The 24,319-nt window shown below is 36.7% G+C and overlaps 9 protein-coding genes across 14 annotated transcripts; 6 read left to right on the top strand and 3 right to left on the bottom strand.

Annotated features, from left to right (window-relative positions):
* The first annotated feature begins 22 nt into the window (after nucleotides 1–22).
* On the top strand, nucleotides 23–1,714 carry LOC112454842 (CREB-binding protein-like). Of its 2 annotated transcripts, XM_025016452.1 has the most exons (3): nucleotides 23–527; nucleotides 929–1,048; nucleotides 1,143–1,711. In XM_025016452.1, exons 2-3 carry the CDS (start codon nucleotides 980–982, stop codon nucleotides 1,488–1,490), a joined length of 417 nt encoding a protein of 138 aa, XP_024872220.1. In that variant the 5' UTR covers nucleotides 23–527; nucleotides 929–979; the 3' UTR covers nucleotides 1,491–1,711. The 2 variants fall into 2 exon arrangements, with proteins under 2 accessions (XP_024872220.1, XP_024872219.1); XM_025016451.1 differs by lacking the exon at nucleotides 23–527 and having other exon boundaries at nucleotides 536–1,048; nucleotides 1,143–1,714.
* A 762-nt stretch (nucleotides 1,715–2,476) lies between these two features.
* Nucleotides 2,477–4,304, bottom strand: LOC112454844 (tRNA (adenine(58)-N(1))-methyltransferase non-catalytic subunit TRM6-like). Its single transcript, XM_025016454.1, has 2 exons — nucleotides 4,224–4,304; nucleotides 2,477–4,142 (listed from the first exon to the last, which is right to left on the bottom strand). The coding sequence occupies exon 2, from the start codon at nucleotides 4,073–4,075 to the stop codon at nucleotides 2,636–2,638; it is 1,440 nt and encodes a 479-aa protein (XP_024872222.1). The 5' UTR covers nucleotides 4,076–4,142; nucleotides 4,224–4,304; the 3' UTR covers nucleotides 2,477–2,635.
* A 271-nt stretch (nucleotides 4,305–4,575) lies between these two features.
* On the top strand, nucleotides 4,576–6,609 carry LOC112454845 (translation initiation factor eIF-2B subunit gamma-like). Of its 2 annotated transcripts, none has more exons than XM_025016457.1 (5): nucleotides 4,576–4,683; nucleotides 4,838–5,523; nucleotides 5,598–5,904; nucleotides 6,104–6,339; nucleotides 6,409–6,609. In XM_025016457.1, exons 2-5 carry the CDS (start codon nucleotides 4,847–4,849, stop codon nucleotides 6,563–6,565), a joined length of 1,377 nt encoding a protein of 458 aa, XP_024872225.1. In that variant the 5' UTR covers nucleotides 4,576–4,683; nucleotides 4,838–4,846; the 3' UTR covers nucleotides 6,566–6,609. The 2 variants fall into 2 exon arrangements, with proteins under 2 accessions (XP_024872225.1, XP_024872223.1); XM_025016455.1 differs by having other exon boundaries at nucleotides 4,576–4,775.
* A 313-nt stretch (nucleotides 6,610–6,922) lies between these two features.
* LOC112454839 (60S ribosomal protein L37) lies at nucleotides 6,923–8,063 on the top strand. Its single transcript, XM_025016441.1, has 4 exons — nucleotides 6,923–6,987; nucleotides 7,360–7,495; nucleotides 7,620–7,704; nucleotides 7,930–8,063. Exons 1-4 carry the CDS (start codon nucleotides 6,985–6,987, stop codon nucleotides 7,979–7,981), a joined length of 276 nt encoding a protein of 91 aa, XP_024872209.1. The 5' UTR covers nucleotides 6,923–6,984; the 3' UTR covers nucleotides 7,982–8,063.
* A 422-nt stretch (nucleotides 8,064–8,485) lies between these two features.
* LOC112454838 (mpv17-like protein 2) lies at nucleotides 8,486–10,027 on the top strand. The gene is made up of 4 exons (XM_025016440.1): nucleotides 8,486–9,009; nucleotides 9,098–9,543; nucleotides 9,697–9,822; nucleotides 9,915–10,027. The coding sequence occupies exons 1-4, from the start codon at nucleotides 8,982–8,984 to the stop codon at nucleotides 9,930–9,932; spliced, it is 618 nt and encodes a 205-aa protein (XP_024872208.1). The 5' UTR covers nucleotides 8,486–8,981; the 3' UTR covers nucleotides 9,933–10,027.
* A 3,117-nt stretch (nucleotides 10,028–13,144) lies between these two features.
* On the top strand, nucleotides 13,145–15,934 carry LOC112454836 (transmembrane protein 185A-like). Of its 2 annotated transcripts, none has more exons than XM_025016434.1 (7): nucleotides 13,145–13,424; nucleotides 13,552–13,897; nucleotides 13,997–14,296; nucleotides 14,399–14,522; nucleotides 14,702–14,885; nucleotides 15,131–15,212; nucleotides 15,300–15,934. In XM_025016434.1, the coding sequence occupies exons 1-5, from the start codon at nucleotides 13,387–13,389 to the stop codon at nucleotides 14,869–14,871; spliced, it is 978 nt and encodes a 325-aa protein (XP_024872202.1). In that variant the 5' UTR covers nucleotides 13,145–13,386; the 3' UTR covers nucleotides 14,872–14,885; nucleotides 15,131–15,212; nucleotides 15,300–15,934. The 2 variants fall into 2 exon arrangements, with proteins under 2 accessions (XP_024872202.1, XP_024872201.1); XM_025016433.1 differs by having other exon boundaries at nucleotides 14,660–14,885.
* LOC112454837 (F-box/LRR-repeat protein 3-like) lies at nucleotides 15,447–18,350 on the bottom strand. Of its 3 annotated transcripts, none has more exons than XM_025016436.1 (5): nucleotides 18,268–18,350; nucleotides 17,179–17,419; nucleotides 16,855–17,074; nucleotides 16,500–16,745; nucleotides 15,447–16,175 (listed from the first exon to the last, which is right to left on the bottom strand). In XM_025016436.1, the coding sequence occupies exons 2-5, from the start codon at nucleotides 17,351–17,353 to the stop codon at nucleotides 16,004–16,006; spliced, it is 813 nt and encodes a 270-aa protein (XP_024872204.1). In that variant the 5' UTR covers nucleotides 17,354–17,419; nucleotides 18,268–18,350; the 3' UTR covers nucleotides 15,447–16,003. The 3 variants fall into 3 exon arrangements, with proteins under 3 accessions (XP_024872204.1, XP_024872203.1, XP_024872205.1); XM_025016435.1 differs by lacking the exon at nucleotides 18,268–18,350 and adding an exon at nucleotides 17,708–18,261; XM_025016437.1 differs by lacking the exon at nucleotides 18,268–18,350 and adding an exon at nucleotides 17,728–18,261.
* A 367-nt stretch (nucleotides 18,351–18,717) lies between these two features.
* Nucleotides 18,718–21,089, bottom strand: LOC112454835 (protein arginine methyltransferase NDUFAF7 homolog, mitochondrial-like). The gene is made up of 5 exons (XM_025016432.1): nucleotides 20,583–21,089; nucleotides 20,256–20,363; nucleotides 19,900–20,181; nucleotides 19,688–19,804; nucleotides 18,718–19,254 (listed from the first exon to the last, which is right to left on the bottom strand). The coding sequence occupies exons 1-5, from the start codon at nucleotides 20,838–20,840 to the stop codon at nucleotides 18,745–18,747; spliced, it is 1,275 nt and encodes a 424-aa protein (XP_024872200.1). The 5' UTR covers nucleotides 20,841–21,089; the 3' UTR covers nucleotides 18,718–18,744.
* Nucleotides 21,090–21,208: 119 nt separating this feature from the next.
* LOC112454834 (beta-catenin-like protein 1) lies at nucleotides 21,209–23,887 on the top strand. Its single transcript, XM_025016431.1, has 9 exons — nucleotides 21,209–21,335; nucleotides 21,549–21,928; nucleotides 22,013–22,344; nucleotides 22,433–22,656; nucleotides 22,742–22,924; nucleotides 22,985–23,132; nucleotides 23,224–23,390; nucleotides 23,479–23,662; nucleotides 23,749–23,887. Exons 1-9 carry the CDS (start codon nucleotides 21,306–21,308, stop codon nucleotides 23,835–23,837), a joined length of 1,737 nt encoding a protein of 578 aa, XP_024872199.1. The 5' UTR covers nucleotides 21,209–21,305; the 3' UTR covers nucleotides 23,838–23,887.
* The last annotated feature ends 432 nt before the right edge of the window (nucleotides 23,888–24,319 follow it).

Below are 24,319 nucleotides of genomic sequence, written 5' to 3'. Positions count from 1 at the left end.
TTGATTGGTCCATACACATATGCATAAGGAAATAGACCAATCAGTTCTCTTATGCTTATGCATTATGCGTTGTGAAGAAGTGTGTGCTCCCCGATTAAAACTTAATTGATTATGTTGGAGGTGGTTTGAGAGCGTATGTTGAAGGGGAGAATGTACTGAAGACTGAAGGCAAACCACCTTATGTATATTGGAATAATTTTCAAAAAAGTAGAGGAAATAAAAATAATGTCCTTGTGCTTAAAAAGCTCGGATTTGTTTGGGTGCTTTGCCTTCAGTACATTCTCCCCTTCAACATACGCTCTTAAACCACCTCAAACATAATCAATTAAGTTTTATTAAAGGATTATTAAAAAATTTATTTTACAACTCGCATACGCGCCCGATCTTTGAATCGCATCGATACACGACTTGGAAGGTTCTGTTCGGGGCTGCTAGAAACGCGCAACAGTCGCTACCCATGACGAATTCCACAAGCTGCTCCGATACTCCGATCTCAGATCACAAAAAGACAGGGTTGAAACGGTTGGGTAAGTTAATTTATTTTTAACTAACAAGGGAACCTCGCATGCCCGAAAAAAGTATTCGTCATCAAAATATATGTTTTATATTAAAAACTCTTCTATTCAACAAATAATATTTTTAAAAAATAATTTTTTAAACAAAATTTTTATTAAAAATTAGAAAAAAATTTTTTTAAATATTTTTGTAAATTGTTTCAAATTCAGGAGCCAAAAAACGGAAGAAGAGAAGCACACCTTGTTTTTCCTTTAACATGCTTATTTATATTTGCAATAACTGTAATAAAAGTCACGTGGAAACCCGATACCATTGTACAGTTTGTGACATATGTATTAGATTGCTTTGGAGAAAAATACTTTCGCCACTTTTCATGACTTTCATGCTTACTATAATTGCGATTTTATTACAGGATTTCGATTTATGTGTAAATTGTAAAGATAAGGACAGTCATCCGCACCCGATGGAAAAACTTGGCTTTGCTTTGGATAATGGCTCTTCGCCTGCGGATGCGGAACAAACCAATCCACAGGTAACTTGTCGGCTTATTCTAAAAATATTTATGTATTGTAATTACGATAAACCTATAATGTGCTCGTATCTTTTTTTGTTTCTGCAACCTGTAGAAGCCCAGGGAATTAAGGATACAGAGGTGGATTCAATCATTGGTGCATGCCTGCCAGTGCAGAGATGCTAATAACTGTCGTCAGTGTCGTCTACCGAGTTGCCAGAAGATGAAGCGAGTGATGATGCATACAAAGAATTGCAGGAGAAAGACCAATGGCAGGTGTCTTATATCCAAACAGCTGATTGCGCTGTGTTATTATCATACTGCCAAACACTGCCAAAAGACCAAGTGTCTCGTTCCATTCTGTTCCAACATCAAGCACAAGATAAAGCAGCTACAATTGCAGCAACGATTACAACAATTGACAATCAACGATGATTCAGCGTCAACGTTGGATGTTGAATAAATATAACTTTTTTTTTCTTAAGATTTTTGTTTGCTGAAAATGAGCGTCAAGCGTCAACGTAAAAAAATGACGCCTTACGACCATCTAAAGATGTCATTTTTAAAATGTCTTGAAGACGTCCAAATAAAGTCTTTTTGTAACTATTTTTATTTAATGTTGTATAATAAAATAATAATAAAGACCACAAAATTAACTATAATATGTTTAATTGTTTCGCAACTTTATGATTGAAGCAATGAATATATAGTATAAGTTGACGCAGTTGCGTATGATTAGTGATTTCGGTTTCGTTTCCGTTAATGCCGATTGCGCCCGCATTCCTGGAGGCCTATTAAGCCTTGTGTCCACGATGCTAGAAATCACTCCGAGATCTTGTACGAAGAAAGAATTAACCAATCGCATTGGTCAATTGCCGAATTGTTTAAATGTGATTGGTCAATTTTTTCTCTGTCCGAGATCTCAGAGCGATTTCTAGTATCGTGGACACAAGACTTTACGGCTGCGTTCCGATATTCACTTCCAGTACTGAAAATCTATAAGTGCACAGTGCACGTAACGTAAAATACATGAGCATAGTTTATGTAGATTGTGGAAATTCAGAAGCCATAGGCAGAATGCAGATAGTAGATACCCATGAAGAATAGAGATACTATTCTTCATAAATGGAACTTTTACAAAAAGATTCACGAAATGCGACAGAATAAAAATCTTGTTTGCAAAAATTTTGAATTAAAAACTCAATTTCTAGTGTCTGAAGACAAAATAAATTTTTGCGAAATTTCAAATCCATAAAAAACATGATCGTTTATTGTAAAAGATTATTGCAGTAAGAACAGTTATATAAATACTTCTAAAAACTTACTGATATTAACAATTCTTATTGTACACATAATAATCCTTATACTATGATTTTACATTTTGAAATTATAAAAGGAGCGATCATTATTAATAATTATAATTAGAGGCCAAAGTAATAAATGCAAATATGTACGTAATAGTTATATTTGTGTAAAAAATTATAATCCGTTTATAAATTTGTTCTGACGTTATATGTTAGCTTTTTGGCATTCGATCGGTATCGAGTATGCGAGTCTGTACTGTACGATCAATTTCTCATATCAAAATTTATTAAAACATTTTATATACTACGCATTGTCAACTAGATATCCTGTTAAAATATAGCCAGCGGTATCGCTCGTTAAAATGTCGGGGTGCGTTCTGTCGGGCAATACTTGATACGAACGTAAGAAGTTCGTCAACAGTTTCACATTTATTACATTGCCTTTTTTCTTTAATTCTATGTAGGTCTCCTGCAAGGGCTCCCGATGCGCATGGAAGATGACAAACGGACGTGAGATACCCAAGAAGGGTAACAGCGCCGTCGCAATTTGTAAGGGATGCTCTTTTGCTACGATAGTTAAACCGCGAGCTTTCGTGCTACTTAACAAATCCACAGCGTGTTTCGTCTCCAACAACCATCTCGGTTTCTTTGCGGGCGCTACTTCTCTTTCGGGCTTTTCAGATTCGAGTTTCCGTTTTAAAGTATTGCCACCTTCCTCAGTGTCAGTTGTGAGAAGCGTACCGTTTTCTTTTGTCCCAGTTTTCAGCTCTAAAACTTCCGTATCCATTTCAGGTACTTGGTTATTTTTAGTTTCTCCGTCAAATTTTTCCGTTAATTTTTCGATATTATGCGTTTCAGTATTATTAACGACAGTCTTTTTAGACGTGGAAATATTGTCTATTATACTAGATTCACCTTGATAATGTAATCTCAAGAAACTATAGATATTCACTGCTACGTGCCTGTCTTTCAGTTCCTGTGGAAAATTCATGTCTTCGATGAACGTTGTTTGAGGCATATTACCGGGATGCAGGTTGATCAGGTAACCACTGGTACTCGTGCCTATTCTGTTGAGCATCGCCGCTGCGGGCAATCCCTGGTATCCGCTGCTGTACAACAAGTGCAAGCCTTCGGATTGGACGTCGCTGTAGGACAGTATCTGCGCCAGAGCGTCCATTCTCAGCCCTCCGATTTTCTCGTGTTTCCTCTTGAAGTATATCTCGTGCAGCGACAATACAGACGTCTTGTGTATCGTCAGAAACCTGAGGTACTTGCGCTCCTTCTTCTTGATATACTTCTCCTGCGAGTATTCCGTTTTGGCGGCGAAGGACTTGCTGTTCTCAATGAGGCTACCGATTATCTCCTTGCCAGTCTTGCCGGCCTCCTGCAGCTGCAGAATCTCCTCCTTCGACAGCCGCTGAGACGTCCCGTCGTCCGTGATGGAGCGATTGTCGTAACCGCTCAGCTCGCCCTTCAGATTATTCCACGAGTCTACCTGATCCGTTAGCTTCAGGGTGAAAGCACCTCTGCTGCCTGGCAACGGAATCATCTCGAAGGTGCTCCAAAACGGCTTGCCGATGATCTCGCGCATTTCTACCTTCTGGTCTTTCCCCAGCATCAGAATACCATTCTCGGACACCTTGTACACCTTGCTGAAGTCCTGTTTCTTGACTATCACGCTCGTGCCTACCGTGATCACGTCCTCCACGGACTCACACGTGTTTTCCGCAACTGCACTCATCATATACTTTGAATTATCCTACAGGTTAGGTCTTTTCAATTTTTCGTTCGAATTCTTTGCATATCTGGACCTAAAATTTATACATTTTTCTCACATACGCTTATTAATCTTTACAGATCGCTCCTTTACAAGCGAAGAAATAATATATCACCTTTAATGTTTTCCACCCCTTCCTCTTCAACCACATGCATTATGATATTTATGATGCATTCTCCGCCATTTTCGTTTTTTCTTTTTAGGTTAGAAAACGAAAGTGATAAACCGACCGACCAATCACAGCCGAGACCAAGCCGCTGAGTAGCAGTCAAACGTGATTGGCTCTTACTTTTAGAACCAACCAATCAACGCAGAGTGTTGATAAGACGAACTCAACAGTTGTGTCTGCTGAACGCGGCCAATGGTAGCCTTGTTTTCGCCTGTGATTGGTCGATTCGCTTATTGCTCCAGTCTTGTCATCGTCACCATTAATTTTAGGTTAGGCGACCACATGACTGTAACATGGCTGCACCGGATCGATGGTTTGATTCGCACTCTTCTAAAAATCGTGTGCTCACGTTACACAACCGCCCATTCTGATTGCAATTTTACATATTTTCCTATAAAGTGACAAGGTACAAAGTAATCTGAATGTAATCTTAACTACAGTTATCGCTATATTAATGTACAAGGCGCCTTTTGAATGATATTACAACGCACACTTGACGTAGGTATTACAAAGTCTTTAAAGTCTCCTTAACAATGTGCCTTACGTATCAATAATTGCAGAGAACAAAAATGAATCACCACAATGAATTCCAAGCCATCGTGCTCGCTGGAGGAAAAGGCTCCCGCATGACGGAGCTTACGGCAGGCAAGCCCAAATGTCTGTTGCCGATCGCAAACGTTCCCATGATCTGGTATCCCTTGCAGATCCTCGAACGTTCGGGTTTCAAAGAAGCGATCGTCGTTGTTGCCGAAGCAACCAAGTCCGACGTGTCGACGTCGTTGGATAAATTGGGTCTGAAAATCAAGATAGAATTCGTAGGGATTCCAGGAGCGGAAGATCTCGGCACGGCCGATTCTATCAGACTTATTCATGAAAAAATATACACGGATATCTTGGTGATATCCTGCGATTTGATCGCAAATGTGGACATATCGGAGATCCTGAATTTATACAGGAAACATAACGCGAGTGTAACCGCTCTGATGTTGCCCGCACCGAAAATGCCCGACGACTTTGTAACGCCAGGCCTGAAAAACAAGCAGAAACCGGAAACGGACTTGATCGGCATCGACAATAACACAGGACGATTGATTTTCTTGGCTTCCGCATCTGATTTCGAAGAAACGATTAACATCTCGCAGAGGCTTCTCAGGAAGCACGCTAGCTTCACCATGCACTCCAAACTGATGGACGCGCATTTGTACATTATTAACAAATGGGTGGTGGACTTTTTAATATTTAACAAGTGAGTGAACTTACTAGGGAAAAATGTTGAAGAGACTGAACGTAAGTCTAATCAAATGTAAAAATGTTTTTCAGAAATTTCACCACGCTGAAGGGTGAACTTTTGCCGTATATAGTCGGTAAACAATTATCCAGATCTAAACAATGTATGGATGATAAGACTTCCGTGGTACAAATGGATTTGAAGGAAGATATCTTCCATTTTGCAATGGAGGAACCATTGGATGAGTTGATAAGAAAGATGTCGGCCTTCAATGATCATAGCACCGATCTGGAGGATGCTTATAACGAGGATGTAATACGATGTTACGCTCATGTGTCAAATGAAAAGTTTGGTCTTAGAGCGAACACCGTGCAAATGTATCATCTTGCAAATGCTAAGGTTGATATGTTATCCACTTTACGTAGCTTTATGACAAAGGAATAATATATATTTTTCCAAAAGTATACGGGATCAATACGAGTCGACCACTCTCACACGGAGCCACGCGTTATCTTTAATAATATATATTATATTTACACTTCAATATATTAGAAATTAAAGGATCAATTTCAGCTAATTTAAGAAATATCCTGTACAGATATCAGAATGGTGGAGTGATGACAAGAATACCGATCAATTACCGCTGCTGCCGAGTATCTCGAGCACCGCGACTGTACGCAGTACGCAGATGCAAGAATGTCGCGTAGGCGATAATTCGTTGGTCGAGGAGAAAACGTCGTTGAAACAAAATCATATCGGACCTAACTGCACCGTGGAATCCAAGACAAGGATATCTCAGAGTGTCATAATGGGACATGTAATTGTTAAGCAAAGGTGTGTTGGTGGAGATATTTGTTAAATACGCGTACATTTACGAATTCGCTAAATGAATTTTTTTTACAGATGCGTTATTCACAACTGCATACTGTGCAATGGCTGTATCATCGAGGAAGGCACGGAGCTGAAGAATTGCTTGGTTGGAGCACAACACGTCGTGAAATCTGGTAGCCAACACTCTCACGAAGTACTCACTGATGCGGACAGACTCATAGAGATTTAATTATTTACCTTGTATTACGTATATATAAATGATTGTAAATATAATTAGATTATATTATTTGTAAAAAACGTTTAATATAAAAAAATTACCTTTTGTAATTGAGCAATTTTTTATTCAGATTGATAAAGTTACTACATAATTTAGATTAACATTTCTTTGGATGTTAAACGAGTTTTCTATTTTAAGAAATAAATCTTATTACTCAATTAGTTTACTAACTTAATTTTTTGCATTAAATAAATTTACCGTCCGAGTAAGAATTCCGCGATTAGTTCCAATGTTCCAATCAGCATGTGCAGAGGTCGTTTGAAAACACGTCGTTCCTATTGGTTGGCTCTCGACTGAACCAGACTGAACGAAAGAACGTGCGGAATCGGAACGGTGTCCATCGTCTCTTCTGGGTTGCTCTTTCATCTAAAATGGTGAGCGTCGTTTTACGTTATTCAAATCGATTCATTTCATAGCGATCCTAACGATCGGCCGATTTATCGGCGCAGAAAAGATGTCCTGAATTTTCGTAGAACTGTCGTAATTGAATAATATCGGGTGAAAAGAATGCCATTCCGTACGCTACTGACATAATACCGGTGTACAGGTTATAACAATGTTTATGTGTGACACGTTGAAATCATTTATTCCCCCCGGAGTATATTTATTTCTCATTTATTTGTTCATAGAAAGGATTAAAAATAGCCCTTTATATCGTTCTCCATCGTTAATTCTTTTTTTCTTAAATTTGTAATATGGAGTCTGACTACAGTTAAGTTCACTATGCTCCTGCTTGATGTTCACAGACGAAGGGTACATCCAGCTTTGGTAAGCGGCGTAATAAGACGCACACGTTGTGCAGGAGATGTGGACGTAGCTCTTACCACATCCAGAAGTCGCAGTGTGCGCAGTGCGGCTATCCGGCTAAGAAAATGCGTTCCTGTAAGTCGCTGTCGTGCAACGCGACAAGTTTGCACAGAAGACCGCCTGTTATGTTTATACAAATATCGAATATTTAATGTTGGTTCAGGAATATTAATTAGATTTGTATTTGTCGACTTCACAGATAATTGGTCGGTCAAGGCGAAGAGGAGGAAGACCACTGGTACTGGCCGCATGCGTCATCTTAAAATCGTGCGCCGTAAATTCAAGTAAGCTACAGAATGGTTATGTCAAAAATGTAATAACTAACGAACGTTAAAGCAATTGATCTATACATTTTTTAACAATTATTTACAATTATTTTATGCCTTCTGTCTTTTTACACTTTTTTTTTATTAAATGATGAAAGATATATAAACACATTATCTAATTTTTTCCACAATTCATATAATGTATACAACACATATAAACGATTATTTTGTATATATTTATAGAAATGGATTCAGGGAAGGCTTGCCGAAACCCAAAGCTGCTGCGGCTAAGTAATTATCGACATCCTGTCTTATTGTCTAATTAAGTTGTACAATTTTGACTACCAATAAAAAATCTAAAAAATCCGATCACAACATTATAGCATCTCAATAATAATTCCTTGTAATTAAGTAATTCTAACGATCATTGCATTTATCGAACTATTTTCTTCTTTAAAAGTATTTGTAGACAAAGAATTTTATAATATGAAACTATATGAAGTTTTACGAGCACTTATTACACCGAAGCATTGTAATTTCTCTGTAGAATTCCATTCATATGAATGATGATAAAGTTAAGTAAGATAGCTTAAAATTAAGCATACTCTTGTTTGTTATCTTAGTTCCCCTTCCATTTCTTTCTTCTATTGATATATTGAATAGCGTTTACAAACACGTGAGATGAACTTCTGATAAACCTGTGTGTATACGTATCTTTATGTGTTATATCATATCTGACAAGAAAATTTGAAGAAACGTGCGACCGAAAAGATAAGGCGCGTTGTCTATCGTTTGCGCAATCTCCGCGGAATTTTTAATTGCCGGCGACGGCTTTCCATATATTTAGCGGTCCCCCGACCTCGCCAAACAGTACGTTCGATGCAAGATGATAACTCGGGCGATCGGTGCAGCTCCATTGTGCATCTAGGCATCCGCCGATACTCCACCCGAAGACTATCGATCTTCAACCTACCAATTTGAGAGTTATGCCACGCACCAATATTCAGCGAATATTTCGTTTCCATAAGCACCGAAGAATCAAGAAGATTGGCTTGATTAAATAACAGTAAAGAAAGGAAACTCTTAGAAAACGCATTTAATAACGAATTCAAACAGGCGACTCAAACGAAATTTGGTCGAGAAAACGGATATTAATTAACGTTTCTAGTACACACGTATAATTCTTGAGGAATATTTGCAATTACGGATAATTTCTGTTTTTCGACAAATCTATATTGTAATATCAAACGTTAAAACGAATTTTATCACAAAATTTATAATATAATTCTATACAAATGGGCATTCTGCGTCAGCTACTGTTTGGTAAGTCTTTTATTTTTAGTTCCACATTAAAATAATAATAAAATAATAGCCGCTTGATTGTCTGAAATTTATATTTTGGGCTGTGCAGGTAAATATCTATTAGTCACCAACACTGTGAGCTGTGGGTTGATGATGGCAGCGGGAGATGTGATCCAGCAACGCAGCGAACATTGGAAGAAGCATTGTTCTGACAAAAAATACTTTCCGAGCAGTGTCATAGCGGCGTCACCGGAAGATGAAAAGGTGACGGCGATTTCCAGCACATCTGCATACGGACACGATTACATGAGGACCAGGAATATGACGGTTGTAGGACTGGTTCAAGGTCCGTTTCATCACTGTTTCTACACGATTCTTGATAAGGTTTTGCCAGGCAGAAACGCAAAGTCGGTCCTGAAAAAAACATTTCTCGATCAATCGATCGCGAGTCCCACGTGCCTGGGGATATTTTTTGTCGGCCTCGGGATTCTGGAGAGTCGCAAAATTAAGGAGATCTGCGAGGAACTAAAGCTGAAATTCGGCGACACGTGGAAAGTACGTACACGGGATTATATTCCTGTAATCGATATTTCAATAATCGTAGAGAGCGAATTTGTATAACAATTAAAATTCAGAGAAACTGCTATCGAAAGTTTTCTTCTTAAAATATGTATAAATGTATGCAATTTATTAAAATTATTTTGTCAGGTCGACTGCTGTTTCTGGCCTCCAGCGCAATGCATTAATTTTATTTTTGTGCCCCTGCATTATCGAGTACTTTATACGAATGTTATGACGATGGTCTACGATATTTTTCTATCATATATGAAATATGTAAGTTTTGCCTGTGTACGTTTACAATCAGAATGCACGTTAAATTTTGAGCAATCGCAATGAAATAATATAATTACTTATTTTATCCACAGGACGCTCACTTCGAGTGACAGAAATCTCATGGCTAGTCTGAACAAAAGATATGACTGCGTAAATAATAATTGCGAAGTATTCATTGTATATACATACGTCTATTGTTATTAATTATATTGTACGTAACAATGTGAAATAAAATGCTATCGGAAAAAATTTCCAAGTAATATTACCGTATATCTTCCCGTTGCGACGCCTTATCACGATCCGATATCCGATCTATTTGTTCATTTCCACGATTTTTACCAGATGATAAATAAAGCGACGAGTAATCATCCGTCGCAGTTCCTGTTGTGACATATGCAAAGAATTATTGATAACAATTAAAACTCGGATGTTAAAATATCAAGATACTGCTTTTTATAATTGCAATATTTCACGGTGATTTTCATCGAAAAAATGATACGTTGAACGTTTTGTTATTAATTGCAACTTCGACTGGGCTAATCTCAAATCGTAATTACGTCAAGGTAGAAGAAATTTAGATCCAAGTTCGAATTACGTTATATTACGTTCTGCGAGAACGAGACACCTCGTAACGTTGTTAATTTATATCCGAATGAATCAATAAAAAACTCGGAAGTTTATCGGCGTCACTCAAACCCGAATCGTAAATTAATTCGTGGAAGAATGCGCGGCGAGCAATTGCGAAATAACGGCGATCGCGATCGAAATTGATCTGCGGACTCCGGACATGCGACGACGCATATCCACAAAAATGCGTGTCCACAACAATCGCCTTATCGCGTGGAATAATCTCTCATTGAGTTTATTTATTTGCTCGACCGCTTTTGTTTGGCATTTGGCGACAGTAAGATTACACGGTCTTCTAACCAGACGTCGTCACCGATTCGAGCACAAACACGGTTTAATGGCGTAAACACAAACAATAAATTCAATTGTCGCGCGACATAAATAATCGACGAGAATATTTTTTTACGTAAAATACAGAATTTTTCCAACCAGGCCTCGCCGATGCGTCGTTATTCGCCTGATGTTGCACTTCGCCAGTAAGCACTGCGCCCTATAGAATTGTATAATTAATATATAAACTGTAACACTTAACATTTCTATAAAAAGCAAGGATGTGTGTATATCGCGAGTAGCGCGAGTAATCATGAGTACATCAAGATCTCTATACTTGTTTCGTAAATTTGTTTACGCCATATTATTTTATCTCGGACAAAGACGATCATAATACTTGTCCTATATATGCTCTTTTTATACCTTTGCTTATCTCTCACTTTGTTTTCTGCAATGGTACATAATAAATTGTAGTTTCAAACTTCAATAGATTATCTACGATATCGTCAGTGTGATCGGAAATTTTTCGTCGTGATAACAAAATATCCTTTGTACATATCAGTATTATCTTCCTTGTCTTCTACAGCGTTAATCTGCAACCGTAAAATTTCAAGATTAATTACGTTTAAACATGTCTTTCCGTTAAGCATCAATTTTATATGAGATTCTGGACTCTTGATTTTTATTATTAACGATAACGACTAATCAACTCAATTCTTTTTGTCAAGTGAACAAGAGCACTCCTCAGAACGACTTGGACTTAAACTCTGATTAAGTTACTCATCAGCGATTAACTCAAATGATATAATCGCTTGCAACAAGATTTCTATCTAATAAATAATTCGTCATCCCTAATCTAATCTTTCTTCGCGTCAAAAAAATTAACGAATTTGTTTTTGCTAATAAAAAAGTTAATAATTAACTTAATCGGCCGTGTTATCGGTAGATCAACTGACAAATGTCCAGTTGTTAATGCACATAAATTAACTTTTTAATTTCGGTTTAACTTATTTTTACCTTCTTTTAATTCTTTTAGAACTACAAAAAGATAAAAAATTATGCGGTAAGATGGAACATATCTTCTTGCATTCCTAACTGTTCTCAATTAAATTTAAAAAAAAATACTTGGTTTTTAATTTTTTTCTTACTTTAATAAATATATCTATCTAATCAAAAATTTTGATTAACTTTGCGAAAACCTGATTAACATACATACAAATTGTGCAAATTAGAAATTTGCACATGGCTTCCTCATAGAGGAAGCTTTAATAACTTCCGCAAATTTTTGAAGATATCGATCTATTTCTAATTTTATTATATTTTTCAGTCTTTTCTACCCCTATTTCATATTTAACTCTTTTAAATTCGGTTAATTAGACTTATTGTTAGCTTTATATGCGATCAAAATTATGGACCTTTGATCGCGTATAAAGCTGGGTCTAATCAACTAAATCTTAAAAAATTATATATGAAATAGGGGTAGAAAAGATTGAAAAATATAATAAAATTAGAAATAGCTAGATCGATATCTCCAAATTTGCGGAAGTTAAAGCATAAACGAACATTTCTATAAAAACTCGAAATTTTATTAAAAAAGAACCGCTTTACCGATCATTGCCAAATTCAATCCCAACCTTCCTTACATGATACTCTATCGATTAAAAAATATAATTCTTTTAAATTCGGTTAATTATACTTAGCTTTATATGCGATCAAAATTATGGACTTTTTTATAGTTTATAATAAAATTAGAAATCGACCGATATCTCCAAATTTGCGAAAGTTAAAGCATAAACAAACATTTCTGCAAAAATTCAAAATATTAAAAAAGAACCTCTTGATTATTAGCAATTTTTATTAATTCTATTATATTCTTCAGTTTTTTCTACCCCTATTTCATATATTATTCGTTAAGATTTGGTTGATTAGTTCTGGAGTTATAGAAATTTCGGCAAATTTGGCACATATACACACACATACATACATACAGACATTTTTTAAAATTGCATTTTTTCGACGTTTTAGAACATTCTGAACACATTCAGAAAAACAAAAAAAAAATTTTTTACGAAAACAAAGCTTCCTCTATGAGGAAGCAAAAATCATTTTAACCGAAATTAAAGTTAATCTACATATTGTTATGGACGAAAATTTGCTTTAGGTAAAATATCTAACTATATAATTCGTTATTTTTCATCTAATCTTTTTAATTTTATCCTTATTAACAGGACAGTACAGCTATTATTATTTGATTAATTACCAATTAATTGTAAGTTAATCGAAATTATCCTTATAGGATATAAATAACGAACTATGAACGAGTGAGAGAGAGAGAGAGAGAGAGAGAGAGAGAGAGAGAGAGAGTGAGAGAGAAAGAGAGAACGAGAGAATGGAAGGAAGGGCGAGAGAGAGAGAAGTGGTGGGGGAAGTCGGAACGGCCGATGATTATTACCTGACTTCAGTATGCTCGAAATTTTGGTTATATCGAGTAGAGATTTATTTATTTCTTGAACGTGCAGATGTCCGAGGCATCGCTTAATTGCGCTTTTCCGTGACGGTATCCGTGGCAAATGAGATCGGCGCGCTCGACGTAGCATGCATCTCCACTCGACAAGTCACCTGAAGGTTCTCCTCGTTTAATTGGCCTACATAACCCCTACAACAATTATGAATTTGCAAACGCTTTTTCAAGACTTCAATCCAAGGTAACTCTCATTCCAAGTCATTCGTCACATTCGACACTCGAATCGGCGACTCGTCACCTTCGTCGCGATTGGCACATTATTCATAAGTGTGGACAGAAATACAGAGCTAATTAATTATATATTCCAGCAAATTTCTGGTGCACACATGCCTGATGATATTCACGTCTCTGTTCGCTCTTCGATTGGACGGCTTCATCGAATGGAGTTATTGGTCGATATTCAGCCCGATATGGTTCTGGAAAGGCATGGTGATCCTGGGAGCGATGGTCGGGAGCTACGTCTGGTGGAGGCATCCCCACGCGAGATTAGAAGGGGATGCCTATGTACATTATAAAGCAATGCTGATTACTCTGGCATTGCACCTAATCTTGTTGATGTTTGAGTTGTTGGTATGCGACAAATTAGAATCTGAGAGACACTTGTGGATACTGGTGTTCATACCCTTGATTTTCATCTCAATAGTATCAATTGCAGTAAGTATAAATTACTTTTTTCAAATTGCTGCAGCAATTGCAGCTGCCAGCATTTTTATCAACGTGTACTATCACCTTTTGATCTCTGTTATGATTCAGGTTTGCATCTGGGCTGTAAAACACGATCGGTCGTTCGAACTGGAACTGTTTTGCGCAGTGAATGTATTACAGTTTATCTTTTTGGCTTTGAGATTGGACGGCTTCATAACGTGGAGCTGGGAAGTTGTGTTCGTGCCGCTTTGGGCACTTCTTTGTTTATCTTTAGTGGCTGTTTTGTACGCGATAGTATTCGCCGCTGTTTTACTGAGAACGCCGCAGATCAATGCCCGCCAGAGGCGGACCTCCTTGCACTCGGCGGTGGCGTATACATTTCTAGTTGTTCCCATTTTAGTGTTCCAGGTATAACTAGCGCATTGTTTCATATATGGTTCTTTAAAAGAGTCATAATTGACTTAATTTTTGCTCTCCTAGTATTATTTAACATAAATTATTCTGTTTCAGGTATTGCTAGCGAATAAATTAGACGGAGATATTTCAATAAATTATATAACAGTGGCAATGCCACTCCTCCTGTCGCACATGACACTTATTTTTATGTCCTTTGGCGCAAAAGGTGGAAATAGATGTGAGAAATAATTTTGTTTTTATTATTTAGTAATAGGATAATGATATATCATTTTTTTCTCTTGATATAACATATGTATAAGATTATTTCGTTATTAATTTTATTTAGCGTGTAAGAACGATGGAATTTTTGTCTAGGGTGGTTTGGTATCAGAAAAGACTTTTGTCACTTCCTGCTAGGTTTATGTCCATTGCTTCAAGAATATGGTAATATATCGTATCAACCAAGGGACGAGCGAGATCAACCACCATCCGAGCCAATGATTACGGAAAAGAGCGAGAAGCTTATTAAGAAAATCGACCTAATGAAACCTGTTGTGCCTATAATCTCTATAGACATGCCTGACTGATTGGCTCAAAACAGGTATTTGTCACGAAGATGTGTTTAGAAAATGTGTTAAGGCCGAAGAGCAGACTTTTGCATAACGCATAATGTATAAGGATAAAAAAATGGATTGGTCTATTTCCTTATGCATATATATATGGATCAATCAATTTTCTTATGCATTTTATGCGTTATGCAAAAGTCTGTCCTTCAGTCTTTACATGCAACGATACGTGTAATGCAGATTGACGATGTCTAAAGTTTTTCATTCTGGTATCTTGCAGGGTTAGCTCGGATATTTTTAAATTGTTATTTTTAATGCAACTGACGTATACAGAGGCCAAATATCTACTATAAAATGATCAGGTATACCTTTAAATATTAAATGGAACTAAATACGGATAATTTAAAATAGCTGTATTTGCTTATATTAATTACTTCTCTTTATTCTAGGCCTTATTAAACAAAGAGATCGAATTACACGGATATATATGTCGGCTGGGATACAAGACTGAGCACCTCGCATCTCTCTAGAGTAGCATTGTCAGGACGCGTTAAAAAATGAAGAAAGGAGCGGCTGGATAAATTAGAAAAGTGATATTGCTGTTAATGTTGCTGGACATCGTAATGTTAAATGCCCAATCATTTATTATATAATAATGTAGAAATAATGTATATACAGAGACTGTTATATATCATAATAATATTACGTATGGATATTGAATATTATACGGGTCTACCATACGCGACGACGGTAGACAAGTGCTAGTAACGTTACATTATTTTATATATATATATAAAACATCTAAAAAAAATACTATTATAAACTAATAAAGTTTCTATTTTTTGGTATCAACAGCAACGATCAATTAATTTCTGCGGTACTGCTAATTCAACAGACGAAACGATATTGCACGTAGAATATATCGAGATTATTTCAGATTTTTAGTACTATCCAGCAGTTTTACTGCAAATGTTACAAGCATTATAAACATGAAAGTGAATACGTTGAATTTTCTGTTCGACATTGCAAAATCTCTGTAAGTTATTATGTAATTTGTGAAAAATAGAAAACTACGTCGTGAATATTTTATTTCGTCATGTATCCTGTTACGGCTGTAAATTACGTTGAAACCTCTTTTTCACTTCTCAGGAGATTACCACAATGGTACGTACTCTGGTATCCACGTTCGACCAAGGAGCGAAGATAAGTTCGTCGACACTTTAGCGATATCGAGGTCCGCATCTTCTATCAGCGATGTTTCCGAAACATACAGTACCTGCAGACGATGTGCGCACAACGCAACGAATTTCGCTAACCCAGAACAACTATAAGAGTGAAAAAATTGTTATTATTTCTTATTAATATTCTGTTGGAAGGGTGATTGATGTCTTTGACATATATCACTGCCGCCTGCCGCACTACAGTACTGAAATATGTATCAATAACGAGATATTTTTGCAAATTACCCAAATTGATGATGCGAAATTAAACATTAGTGTTAAACAAAGTAAAGACGATAATTTTTTTAGTTTTCAAATTGCGTATCTTCATGAAAGCATTGAAACTTAAATTTGCAATATTTTTGAGTTTTCTCAATATTGAATTAGGGCAGCGATGTATATATATGTTGCATCTTTATATTCACATACGTAATTTCGCAATCGCCCAAACCGACGGCGCTAAGCCGCGGGCAGTTCTTGGCCACGGAAATCAGGAATCGATCAATCGGACCACATCCATAAGCGGCGATAACTAATTCAATCAATTGTGGATATTGCTTGCTTATCCGTGACATTGTCGACTCTGATGTTTCGTCACCAAGGTACAAATGCGTTACGGGGATGTGCGACGTGAAGAGTAATTTTTTATCATCGTCGTCGGTCATGTAAGATAGTCTAACGAAAAATAGAAGATTAGCTGTAGCTTACTTTGACTTCCATTCACATCGCGTGGGTATTGTAATAATCACACGCGACCAAAGATTATTGGTTTATTTTTACTTACAGCGCGAGATTTATGTCGGGCAAACGATTTGAAAACGCGGACCACGCTTTGTCGCTGACACATGGAAGAGGCTTCGCTTCCGGATGTGCCTCCACTCGTAGAGTTTCCAAGTGAATTTGCTTTACCGAGCACAAAGCTGAGAGCAGCTCGTCGCTCAGCAAAGCATACGATAAAGATAATTCGCGAAGCCATCGACAATAATCGGCCAAAGCGAGAATGCCTAAAATAACGAGTTTGTAGCGTATGTACGTGCAATTTACGAAATCGCAAACTTAACTTTTTATTCGTTGCTATCGGTGACACCATATGCGGTCTTCGAATTACCTTCGGGCAATAGTCGCGGAAATCCTTTAACTCGCATAAGATGCAACGTTCTGGGATCGTCGTTATTCCAACGATGATTCTTCCTGCGTTTGACATTCTTAGTCTTGGAGATCGTTACTGCGGATTTAAAATGCTCATCGATCTCGAGCTTCGCCGTGCTTGTCACCGCAAACATTTGCGACAGTTGAAATGTTTAGTTTCGCATCACTCTTTCAAACTGACTCGGTGAAAATTTTGCCGACTAAAACAGTACAATGCGAAAATTCAGTGAGTATTTCACTCAATTTTCTCATCTTATTTTACAGAATTGAGCAATTTAGTTTCTGAGAAGCTCATATATTTTACTTTTTTTTAACTTTTAAGCTTTTTCACTGTTCCCGGCATTTAATATCACTCTAATTGAATTGCTCTATTATTAACTGCTGAATGCGGCGTAAACTTATAACTGTTGCGCGTATTTTTCTGGATTTCAATGGTAATACACTGATTCCGTTTAAGAGAATACGTTAATTAACACGTTCAATCTTACGCGGTATTCGAACATTCTACCGTGATGAGAGAAGCTCTGGACACTGCTGCAAAAGTATTCGCGCGATGGTCTCGATAATAAACCGAAGATATGCTCTTTCGTTCTGCGGCGAATCACGGTCCCTGGTCTAGCTCGACTCACCGAGATAGGTGCTAGGAAAAAGCGAAAGGAGTTTACGGAAGTGGGGACTAGGGCATACACGCGAGGAACGTTAAGTAAAAGTAAAGTCGCGAAGAAAAGGGTCAAGGACTTCGAGATTGCAGATATTATTCGCGCACTGCTCACGTGTATCACATAAAAAGAAAAGATCTTTCACATGAGGCTACAACGGGGAAAACGTGATAAACGTGATAAACGGGGAAAACGTGATCCAAGATAAGTTTATCACGTTCTTCCTCTGGATTCTTTCAAATAATTACTTCGAGATGGAGAAAATATTGAAATAAAGACTACAATAAAGTTTTCATTTGGTTTGCAATGTTTGCATATTTCTTGACTATAATATGGAATCTAATGTTAATCACGCGATAATCGTAAAATCTTACATAATAGCTAATCACCTGCAAAATATTATATCAAACGGTTAAAGCAATAATGTCTTTTAATCCAGGATAGACACGTCGAATCGATGAAGTTTCTTAAATGCAATGATAATTTTTTGAACATTACCATCGAACTGGTGACCGTTTACTTATTTAGTTATTAATGACTCGCACGTGACGTTCCTTTCACTAATAGTAAGACGTCCACGTGCCAGCAAGCTCACGTGCATGGACCATTCGTGCCCCTTCACATCTTTCCGACATTCGTGAAGGCCGCACTCCCAGTCAGTTATATTAATATATATTAGTATCGTTTTGCTCGGAAGTTATATAAATTTAAACGTTTTTTTTTCTTTTAATAAATTTATCTTAATTTTCTGTACAGTGTATAATTAACACTACATGTTTACTGTATGTGTCATTATATAGTTAATGTCTAAAAATATATAAAAACAATTCTCTCTGTTTCTCTCATATTACTTGAAAATAAAAAATTTAAGATTTGATTTCGCTTTCATCTTCGAATCCTGCCACAGGCCATTTTTTCAAATGATCTTTCAGGACGAAGGGGAAGAGAGACAATACTTTGAAACAATTGCCCATTTTATCGTCATCGGTTATCATACGATATCCCGATTCAATTTGTTCTTTTTCAACGCTAGTTGCGTTCTGTAAAATCATTTTTAACCGTAAATCAATGCCGAGGCTTTTCAAGAATTTTCTCTGCGTCACCGGACCAAACACGATTAATCTATCATCTTTTTGTGCAATCTCTTTCATTAGTAAAAAGTCAACATCCGCAGTCAGATCCGCGGTTCCTGGGTTTAACAAGGGATCATGTAACTTATGTTGGCGGAATGCGCGAAATGTATCAGTCTTTTCCCTCTCGTGGCCATAATCAATCACCAGCGCAAATCCTCCGTGTTCCCATAAAAATTGGGACATGTGGTCTACTATTACGGAACACTGTGGACTCATTTCCACATGATCCCTTTTCTCATGCGGCTGAAAGAAATCGCTTTCATTAAGGGGATGCTAAAGCTGTCTGTAATACTTACACTCGTTTTTAACAATATTTGCTTCGTATAAAAATTCTACATAATTGATGTTACAAAATGAGGATGCAGGTCCATTCAGTAGACATCAAGGAATATCATACCGTTTGTAGAATTAGGCTGAGACTCTAAACAAAAAAGTTAAACGAAAAGTACGATAATGAACTTTTTTGTTTGGAGTCAGCCTAATTCTACAAACGGTATGATATTCCTTGATGTCTACTGAATGGACCTGCACCCTCATTTTGTAACATCAAGTTGTAGAATTTTTATACAAAGCAAATATTGTTAAAAACGAGTGTAGGTATTACAGACAGCTTAGGATCACCTTAATCCACTATCTAAAACTTGAACGCTACATAGCATTGCAAATAAATGCTTACAGATAGGTACACTTTACAAGCAGCCGTTGGCACCTGCGAAAGTACATATCGAAATCTCTCTTCCTGCGATTCCTGCACTATATCTATTAAGACTTCCCTCCAACCTTTGTCAGTTTTCTATAATCAAACGTTACTCTTGTTTTAACATAATTTTTAAATTATCCTTTTTGTATCTTTTATACATCAATATCGAAGTTTCGACATTTCTGTACCTGGAACTTGTGTATTGGGAGAGCATCAAAAAATTCCTGCGCTACAAATACACTGAACTTTCCAGGAACGTCGTTGATAGAATAATACCAATATATATTTACTCCTTCTCTCGTAACACCCTCTTTATAATGAGTGACAGAATTCTTTTGGTCTTCATTGACTCTTGGCTCAATATCTCTGCTTTCTGTGCACAATTTCTCTGCTTGAATCGCAGCCAAAACAGGGCTAATTTCTACCAGATGAATCGATATTTTATTTGAGAGATTTAGTTTCTTGAACACCTAAAATAAGCGACGTTTCATCATTTTCACGCTTGTATGTTTGATTTGCGAACAACAGCATATTAAAAGTATACCCGTATGATATCACTGATCAAGGTACCTCTTCCTGGACCTAGTTCCACGAGTTGAATAGAATCCCTGCTAATTTTTCTCCATTCGCTGATTATCCAAATTGCTACAATCTATTAACGATGATTAATATACAAGCTATTTCCGGGCAATTAATTTCCTGACAAGCTCCAGACAAATAATCGTAAATGATAAGAGGAAGAGATAGATTTCAAATTCTTAGCAAGAACATCAACGTAACGCCAATTTTATAATCTTTTATGAAGTCGTCGACGTAATTAATATATCAGATAATGGATCGCATTCAACTCGAGAATGAGAGAGTTACATACTTCTCCAAAAAGTTGACTGATTTCTGGAGAAGTTGTGAAATCGCCTCTTTGCCCGAAAACGTCTCTGGTTGTGTAATAACCCGCAGTAGGATGGATCAAGATCTCCTTCATGTATTCGGCGAGCGTTATGGGACCGCACGCCAATATTTTTGCATATAATTGACGATACAGATCCGTTTTCTTTTCTAAGCTGCTCGACGAGCATCTTATTTGCGATAAACGAGAAAAAGTTCGCGCTAATCGAAACAGCCTAATCATGTTAAATACTTGCGCTTTATGTAGAAATAAATATATATTTACAATAATTATAAATTATTTATATAACTACAATTCGTGAAACTGTGCAATAATTGATTTTTATATGAAAATTATTTTCATATAAATTAATCACAACCTCTTTGGGCGATATAGGTTAGATTTAGGTTAGATTTATTGGTTAGGTTAGTTTGTTAGGTTTTCCATGAACTGGCCCATGAAGTAAGGAATAACGATAGAAAGTAGAACTTGAAAAGAATTTGATTATCGAGCAATTATCGAGAGAGCTTTGTTACCGGTTGAGTGTCAATATGGCGCACTTCTAGCAGTACAGGCGTGTATGAGTGCAAAAAATCCAGATATACGTGCACATGTGGCGTAGGCGTAAAGCTGTGTTATTTTACTTGATTCAAATTTTTTACATCTTTTAAACATAATTTTTAAAAGTGCGTGATCTATTTTTGGCAAATGGATATCGGAGAACTTTTATCTTATAAGGTGCGTATTGGAATTATTCTGCAGCGGCTTGTATAATTTATATTTATCTCGAAATAGTAATATATATTTTGTTTCATTTAACCTCTCACTTATGTGTCATGACTTTTGATTTATCGGGAATTTTCATCGTGAAATTGAAAATTTCACGATTTGCTCTTCCGTTCGTTACAAATAACGGCGATAATGATAATTAAACGATGGTAATGTGTACAGCCCCCAAACACACCGAAACGACCGACAGCGGGAGAGGAAGACGACGACGATGAATGGGAGAGCGTGAAGAAGCCAAAGAAGGTGATAAAGACCCCGTATCATGCACGTCAACGACAGCCTAAGGAGCTCGACGTCGTACCGTCCAGGAACGATGAACCTGCTACACCTGTCAGAGCTGCTTTGCCCTCGCCAGCTAACGACGTGGTCGAACCGCAACTAACGGAGAAGGAAAAGCAAGATATATTGAAGTATGTGGAAACCGAGGCGCCTGAAGTCGAAGCGTTGGATGAAGCGACGCTCAAACGTATGATTCTTCTATTCGAGAAGAGAGCTCTGAGGAATCAGGAGATGAGAGTCAAATTCCCAGATCAACCGGAGAAGTATGTGAATACGTAGAAGCTAAATGTCGGATTGACAAAATCTCAATGTATAATTGTTTTCGGTTTCTTTTTGGCCTTTTGCAGGTTCATGGAATCCGAAGTAGAACTGCACGAAACTCTGCAAGAGCTTCATATTGTGGCAACCAATCCAGATTTGTATCAGTTAATGGTAGAGTTAGGTGCCGTACCTTCATTGCTAGAATTGTTGTCTCACGAAAATACTGATGTAGCAGTTGGCGTGGTAGATCTTCTGCAGGAATTGACTGACGTAGATATATTACACGAAAGTCAAGAAGGCGCGGATACACTTATCGATGCTTTGTTGGAGCAACAAGTTTGCGCTCTCCTAGTACAAAATCTCGAGAGGCTTGATGAAACAGTGAAAGAGGAGAGCGACGGTGTTTTTAACACACTTGGTAATTACTTAATAAACGTGTATATCGTTTATCTTTCTGCAAAATAATGTTTCTACTAGATTAACTCAACGACGGTTTTGATTTCCAGCCATTTTTGAGAATCTACTGGAATTTAGACCAGACCTATGCGCGGATGCGGGAAAGCAGGGTCTGATGCAATGGTTGTTACGTCGAGTTAAAACTAAAACGCCTTTTGACGCGAACAAACTTTACGCCAGTGAACTCCTGTCTATACTTTTGCAGCATACGCCAGAAAATAGACTCCTTTTAGGTGACTTGGATGGAATTGATGTTTTACTACAACAATTAGCTGTATGTATTTGTATGTTTCTAAGCCCTTGCATATATATATAACATTACCAAGCTCTTGAATTATCTTAAAACCGATTATTTACAGTATTATAAGAGACACGATCCGCAGACTGCAGAGGAACAAGAGATGATGGAAAATTTGTTTAACGTTTTGTGCTCAAGCTTAATGGCTACTGTAAATCGAGATAGATTTCTGCGTGGCGAAGGCCTCCAACTTATGAACTTAATGTTACGAGAAAAAAAGATGTCTCGGAATGGATCTCTCAAAGTGGGTTTATTCGCAACAGACTTTGTTGGATTTGTATAAATTACTACAGTAAAATTATAGGTTTTAGATCACGCTATGAATGGCCCGGACGGAAAAGATAACTGCAGCAAATTTGTAGATATTCTTGGATTGCGAACTATATTTCCTCTGTTTATGAAAACTCCAACAAAAAATAGAAAAAGAATGCTTACTGCAGAAGAGCATGAAGGTATGGCCTCGATATATCTATTAATATTAGTAAGCAAAATTCCAACTTATTTAACTGTTTATAGCGAAATAATAAATAATTAATTTTGTAGAACACGTGATTTCAATCATAGCAAGCATGTTAAAGAACTGTAAAGGACAACAGCGTCAAAGATTACTTAGTAAGTTTACGGAGAATGATTATGAGAAAGTGGACAGATTAATGGAATTACATTTCAAGTATCTTGAAAAGGTAGAAGAAGTGGAAAAGAATGGGAAGGTACGTGCACAATGAAAAACATTTAACAGAGACATCTAAAAATGAAGATATATAAAAATGTACGCTCTCTTTTTATTTTTATCATAAGGACGATGAAGACGAAGAAGAATCGTACTTGAGAAGATTAGACGGCGGGTTATTTATATTACAGTTAGTAGATTATGTACTTTTAGAAGCTTGCACTGGTTGTCCGCCTGCAGTCAAGCAACGAGTGACAAGAATCTTGGCGCAGAGAAGAGCATCCCTTAAAACAATTCGCCACATCATGAGAGGTAAATTATGAATAGTATAAAACCTATCTACATATTTAATCGTATTAACAATGTATTCATTCACATGTTTTTTGTTTCAAAACCAGAATACGCCGGTAATTTAGGAGATGCCGGTGATACGGAATGGAAAGAAGCAGAGCAACAACATATCTTACAATTAATTGATAAATTTTGATATGTATTTTCTGTATTATTAAAATATATTGTTATAACATAAGACTCAATAACTTTATATTATTATGTAATGTACAATATAATAAACATACCATTATAGAAGTATGAGTATATAAAAAAATGTGTTAAATAACTACTGTCGTTAGGTTGAGACAGGCTAATACACTCTGAGTGCAATTTTCAGTATTGTTAATTATATTGCATCACGAAATTATGTACAGTGCTATTACCTGTAATCATTGCAATGAGATTGATCGTAATAATTAACACTTAAATTCTCATTACTGTATTGTTTGTAATTGGTATTACTTTTAATCTTAATGTACCATCGCATTCTGAATAATGTATATAATAATACTCATTCTCATAATATAAATGAAGGAAAGAAATAATAAAGTGCCGATTTCTAAATTAAAATATTTCATCTCGTTCCTAATTATATTCTATTTTTTATAAATTCATACTTGCAGAATTTCAAAATTA

This window comes from Temnothorax curvispinosus, unplaced genomic scaffold, assembly GCF_003070985.1.
Source record: "Temnothorax curvispinosus isolate PA1 unplaced genomic scaffold, ASM307098v1 QBEX01005439.1, whole genome shotgun sequence".
NCBI classification, from domain to species: domain Eukaryota; kingdom Metazoa; phylum Arthropoda; class Insecta; order Hymenoptera; family Formicidae; genus Temnothorax; species Temnothorax curvispinosus.
This window is presented reverse-complemented; position numbering and strand designations above follow the sequence as displayed.

Excerpts from the sequence above, each read along its gene's own strand:
- LOC112454835 (XM_025016432.1), bottom strand. The coding sequence starts at position 20,840 with ATGATTAGGCTGTTTCGATTAGCGCGAACTTTTTCTCGTTTATCGCAA. Across the intron at positions 20,364-20,582 it reads TCAGTCAACTTTTTGGAGAA|ATTGTAGCAATTTGGATAAT; the intron begins GTATGTAACTCT and ends CATCGTTAATAG. Across the intron at positions 19,255-19,687 it reads CTTGTAAAGTGTACCTATCT|CCGCATGAGAAAAGGGATCA; the intron begins GTAAGCATTTAT and ends GATTTCTTTCAG.
- LOC112454844 (XM_025016454.1), bottom strand. The coding sequence starts at position 4,075 with ATGATGAGTGCAGTTGCGGAAAACACGTGTGAGTCCGTGGAGGACGTG.
- LOC112454838 (XM_025016440.1), top strand. The coding sequence starts at position 8,982 with ATGGGCATTCTGCGTCAGCTACTGTTTG. Across the intron at positions 9,010-9,097 it reads TCTGCGTCAGCTACTGTTTG|GTAAATATCTATTAGTCACC; the intron begins GTAAGTCTTTTA and ends TGGGCTGTGCAG. Across the intron at positions 9,544-9,696 it reads AATTCGGCGACACGTGGAAA|GTCGACTGCTGTTTCTGGCC; the intron begins GTACGTACACGG and ends TTATTTTGTCAG.
- LOC112454839 (XM_025016441.1), top strand. Across the intron at positions 7,496-7,619 it reads GGCTAAGAAAATGCGTTCCT|ATAATTGGTCGGTCAAGGCG; the intron begins GTAAGTCGCTGT and ends TCGACTTCACAG. Across the intron at positions 7,705-7,929 it reads ATCGTGCGCCGTAAATTCAA|AAATGGATTCAGGGAAGGCT; the intron begins GTAAGCTACAGA and ends ATATATTTATAG.
- LOC112454837 (XM_025016436.1), bottom strand. The coding sequence starts at position 17,353 with ATGTTTGCGGTGACAAGCACGGCGAAGCTCGAGATCGATGAGCATTTT. Across the intron at positions 17,075-17,178 it reads TCCGCGACTATTGCCCGAAG|GCATTCTCGCTTTGGCCGAT; the intron begins GTAATTCGAAGA and ends TCGTTATTTTAG. Across the intron at positions 16,176-16,499 it reads TTGGGCGATTGCGAAATTAC|TTGTTCTGGGTTAGCGAAAT; the intron begins GTATGTGAATAT and ends TCACTCTTATAG.
- LOC112454836 (XM_025016433.1), top strand. The coding sequence starts at position 13,387 with ATGAATTTGCAAACGCTTTTTCAAGACTTCAATCCAAG. Across the intron at positions 13,425-13,551 it reads TTTCAAGACTTCAATCCAAG|CAAATTTCTGGTGCACACAT; the intron begins GTAACTCTCATT and ends TATATATTCCAG. Across the intron at positions 14,523-14,659 it reads CGCAAAAGGTGGAAATAGAT|GGTGGTTTGGTATCAGAAAA; the intron begins GTGAGAAATAAT and ends ATTTTTGTCTAG.
- LOC112454842 (XM_025016451.1), top strand. The coding sequence starts at position 773 with ATGCTTATTTATATTTGCAATAACTGTAATAAAAGTCACGTGGAAACC. Across the intron at positions 1,049-1,142 it reads CGGAACAAACCAATCCACAG|AAGCCCAGGGAATTAAGGAT; the intron begins GTAACTTGTCGG and ends TGCAACCTGTAG.
- LOC112454845 (XM_025016455.1), top strand. The coding sequence starts at position 4,752 with ATGATATTACAACGCACACTTGAC. Across the intron at positions 4,776-4,837 it reads TATTACAACGCACACTTGAC|AGAACAAAAATGAATCACCA; the intron begins GTAGGTATTACA and ends CAATAATTGCAG. Across the intron at positions 5,905-6,103 it reads ATCATCTTGCAAATGCTAAG|ATATCAGAATGGTGGAGTGA; the intron begins GTTGATATGTTA and ends TATCCTGTACAG.
- LOC112454834 (XM_025016431.1), top strand. The coding sequence starts at position 21,306 with ATGGATATCGGAGAACTTTTATCTTATAAG. Across the intron at positions 23,133-23,223 it reads TACTGCAGAAGAGCATGAAG|AACACGTGATTTCAATCATA; the intron begins GTATGGCCTCGA and ends TTAATTTTGTAG. Across the intron at positions 23,391-23,478 it reads AAGTGGAAAAGAATGGGAAG|GACGATGAAGACGAAGAAGA; the intron begins GTACGTGCACAA and ends TTTTATCATAAG.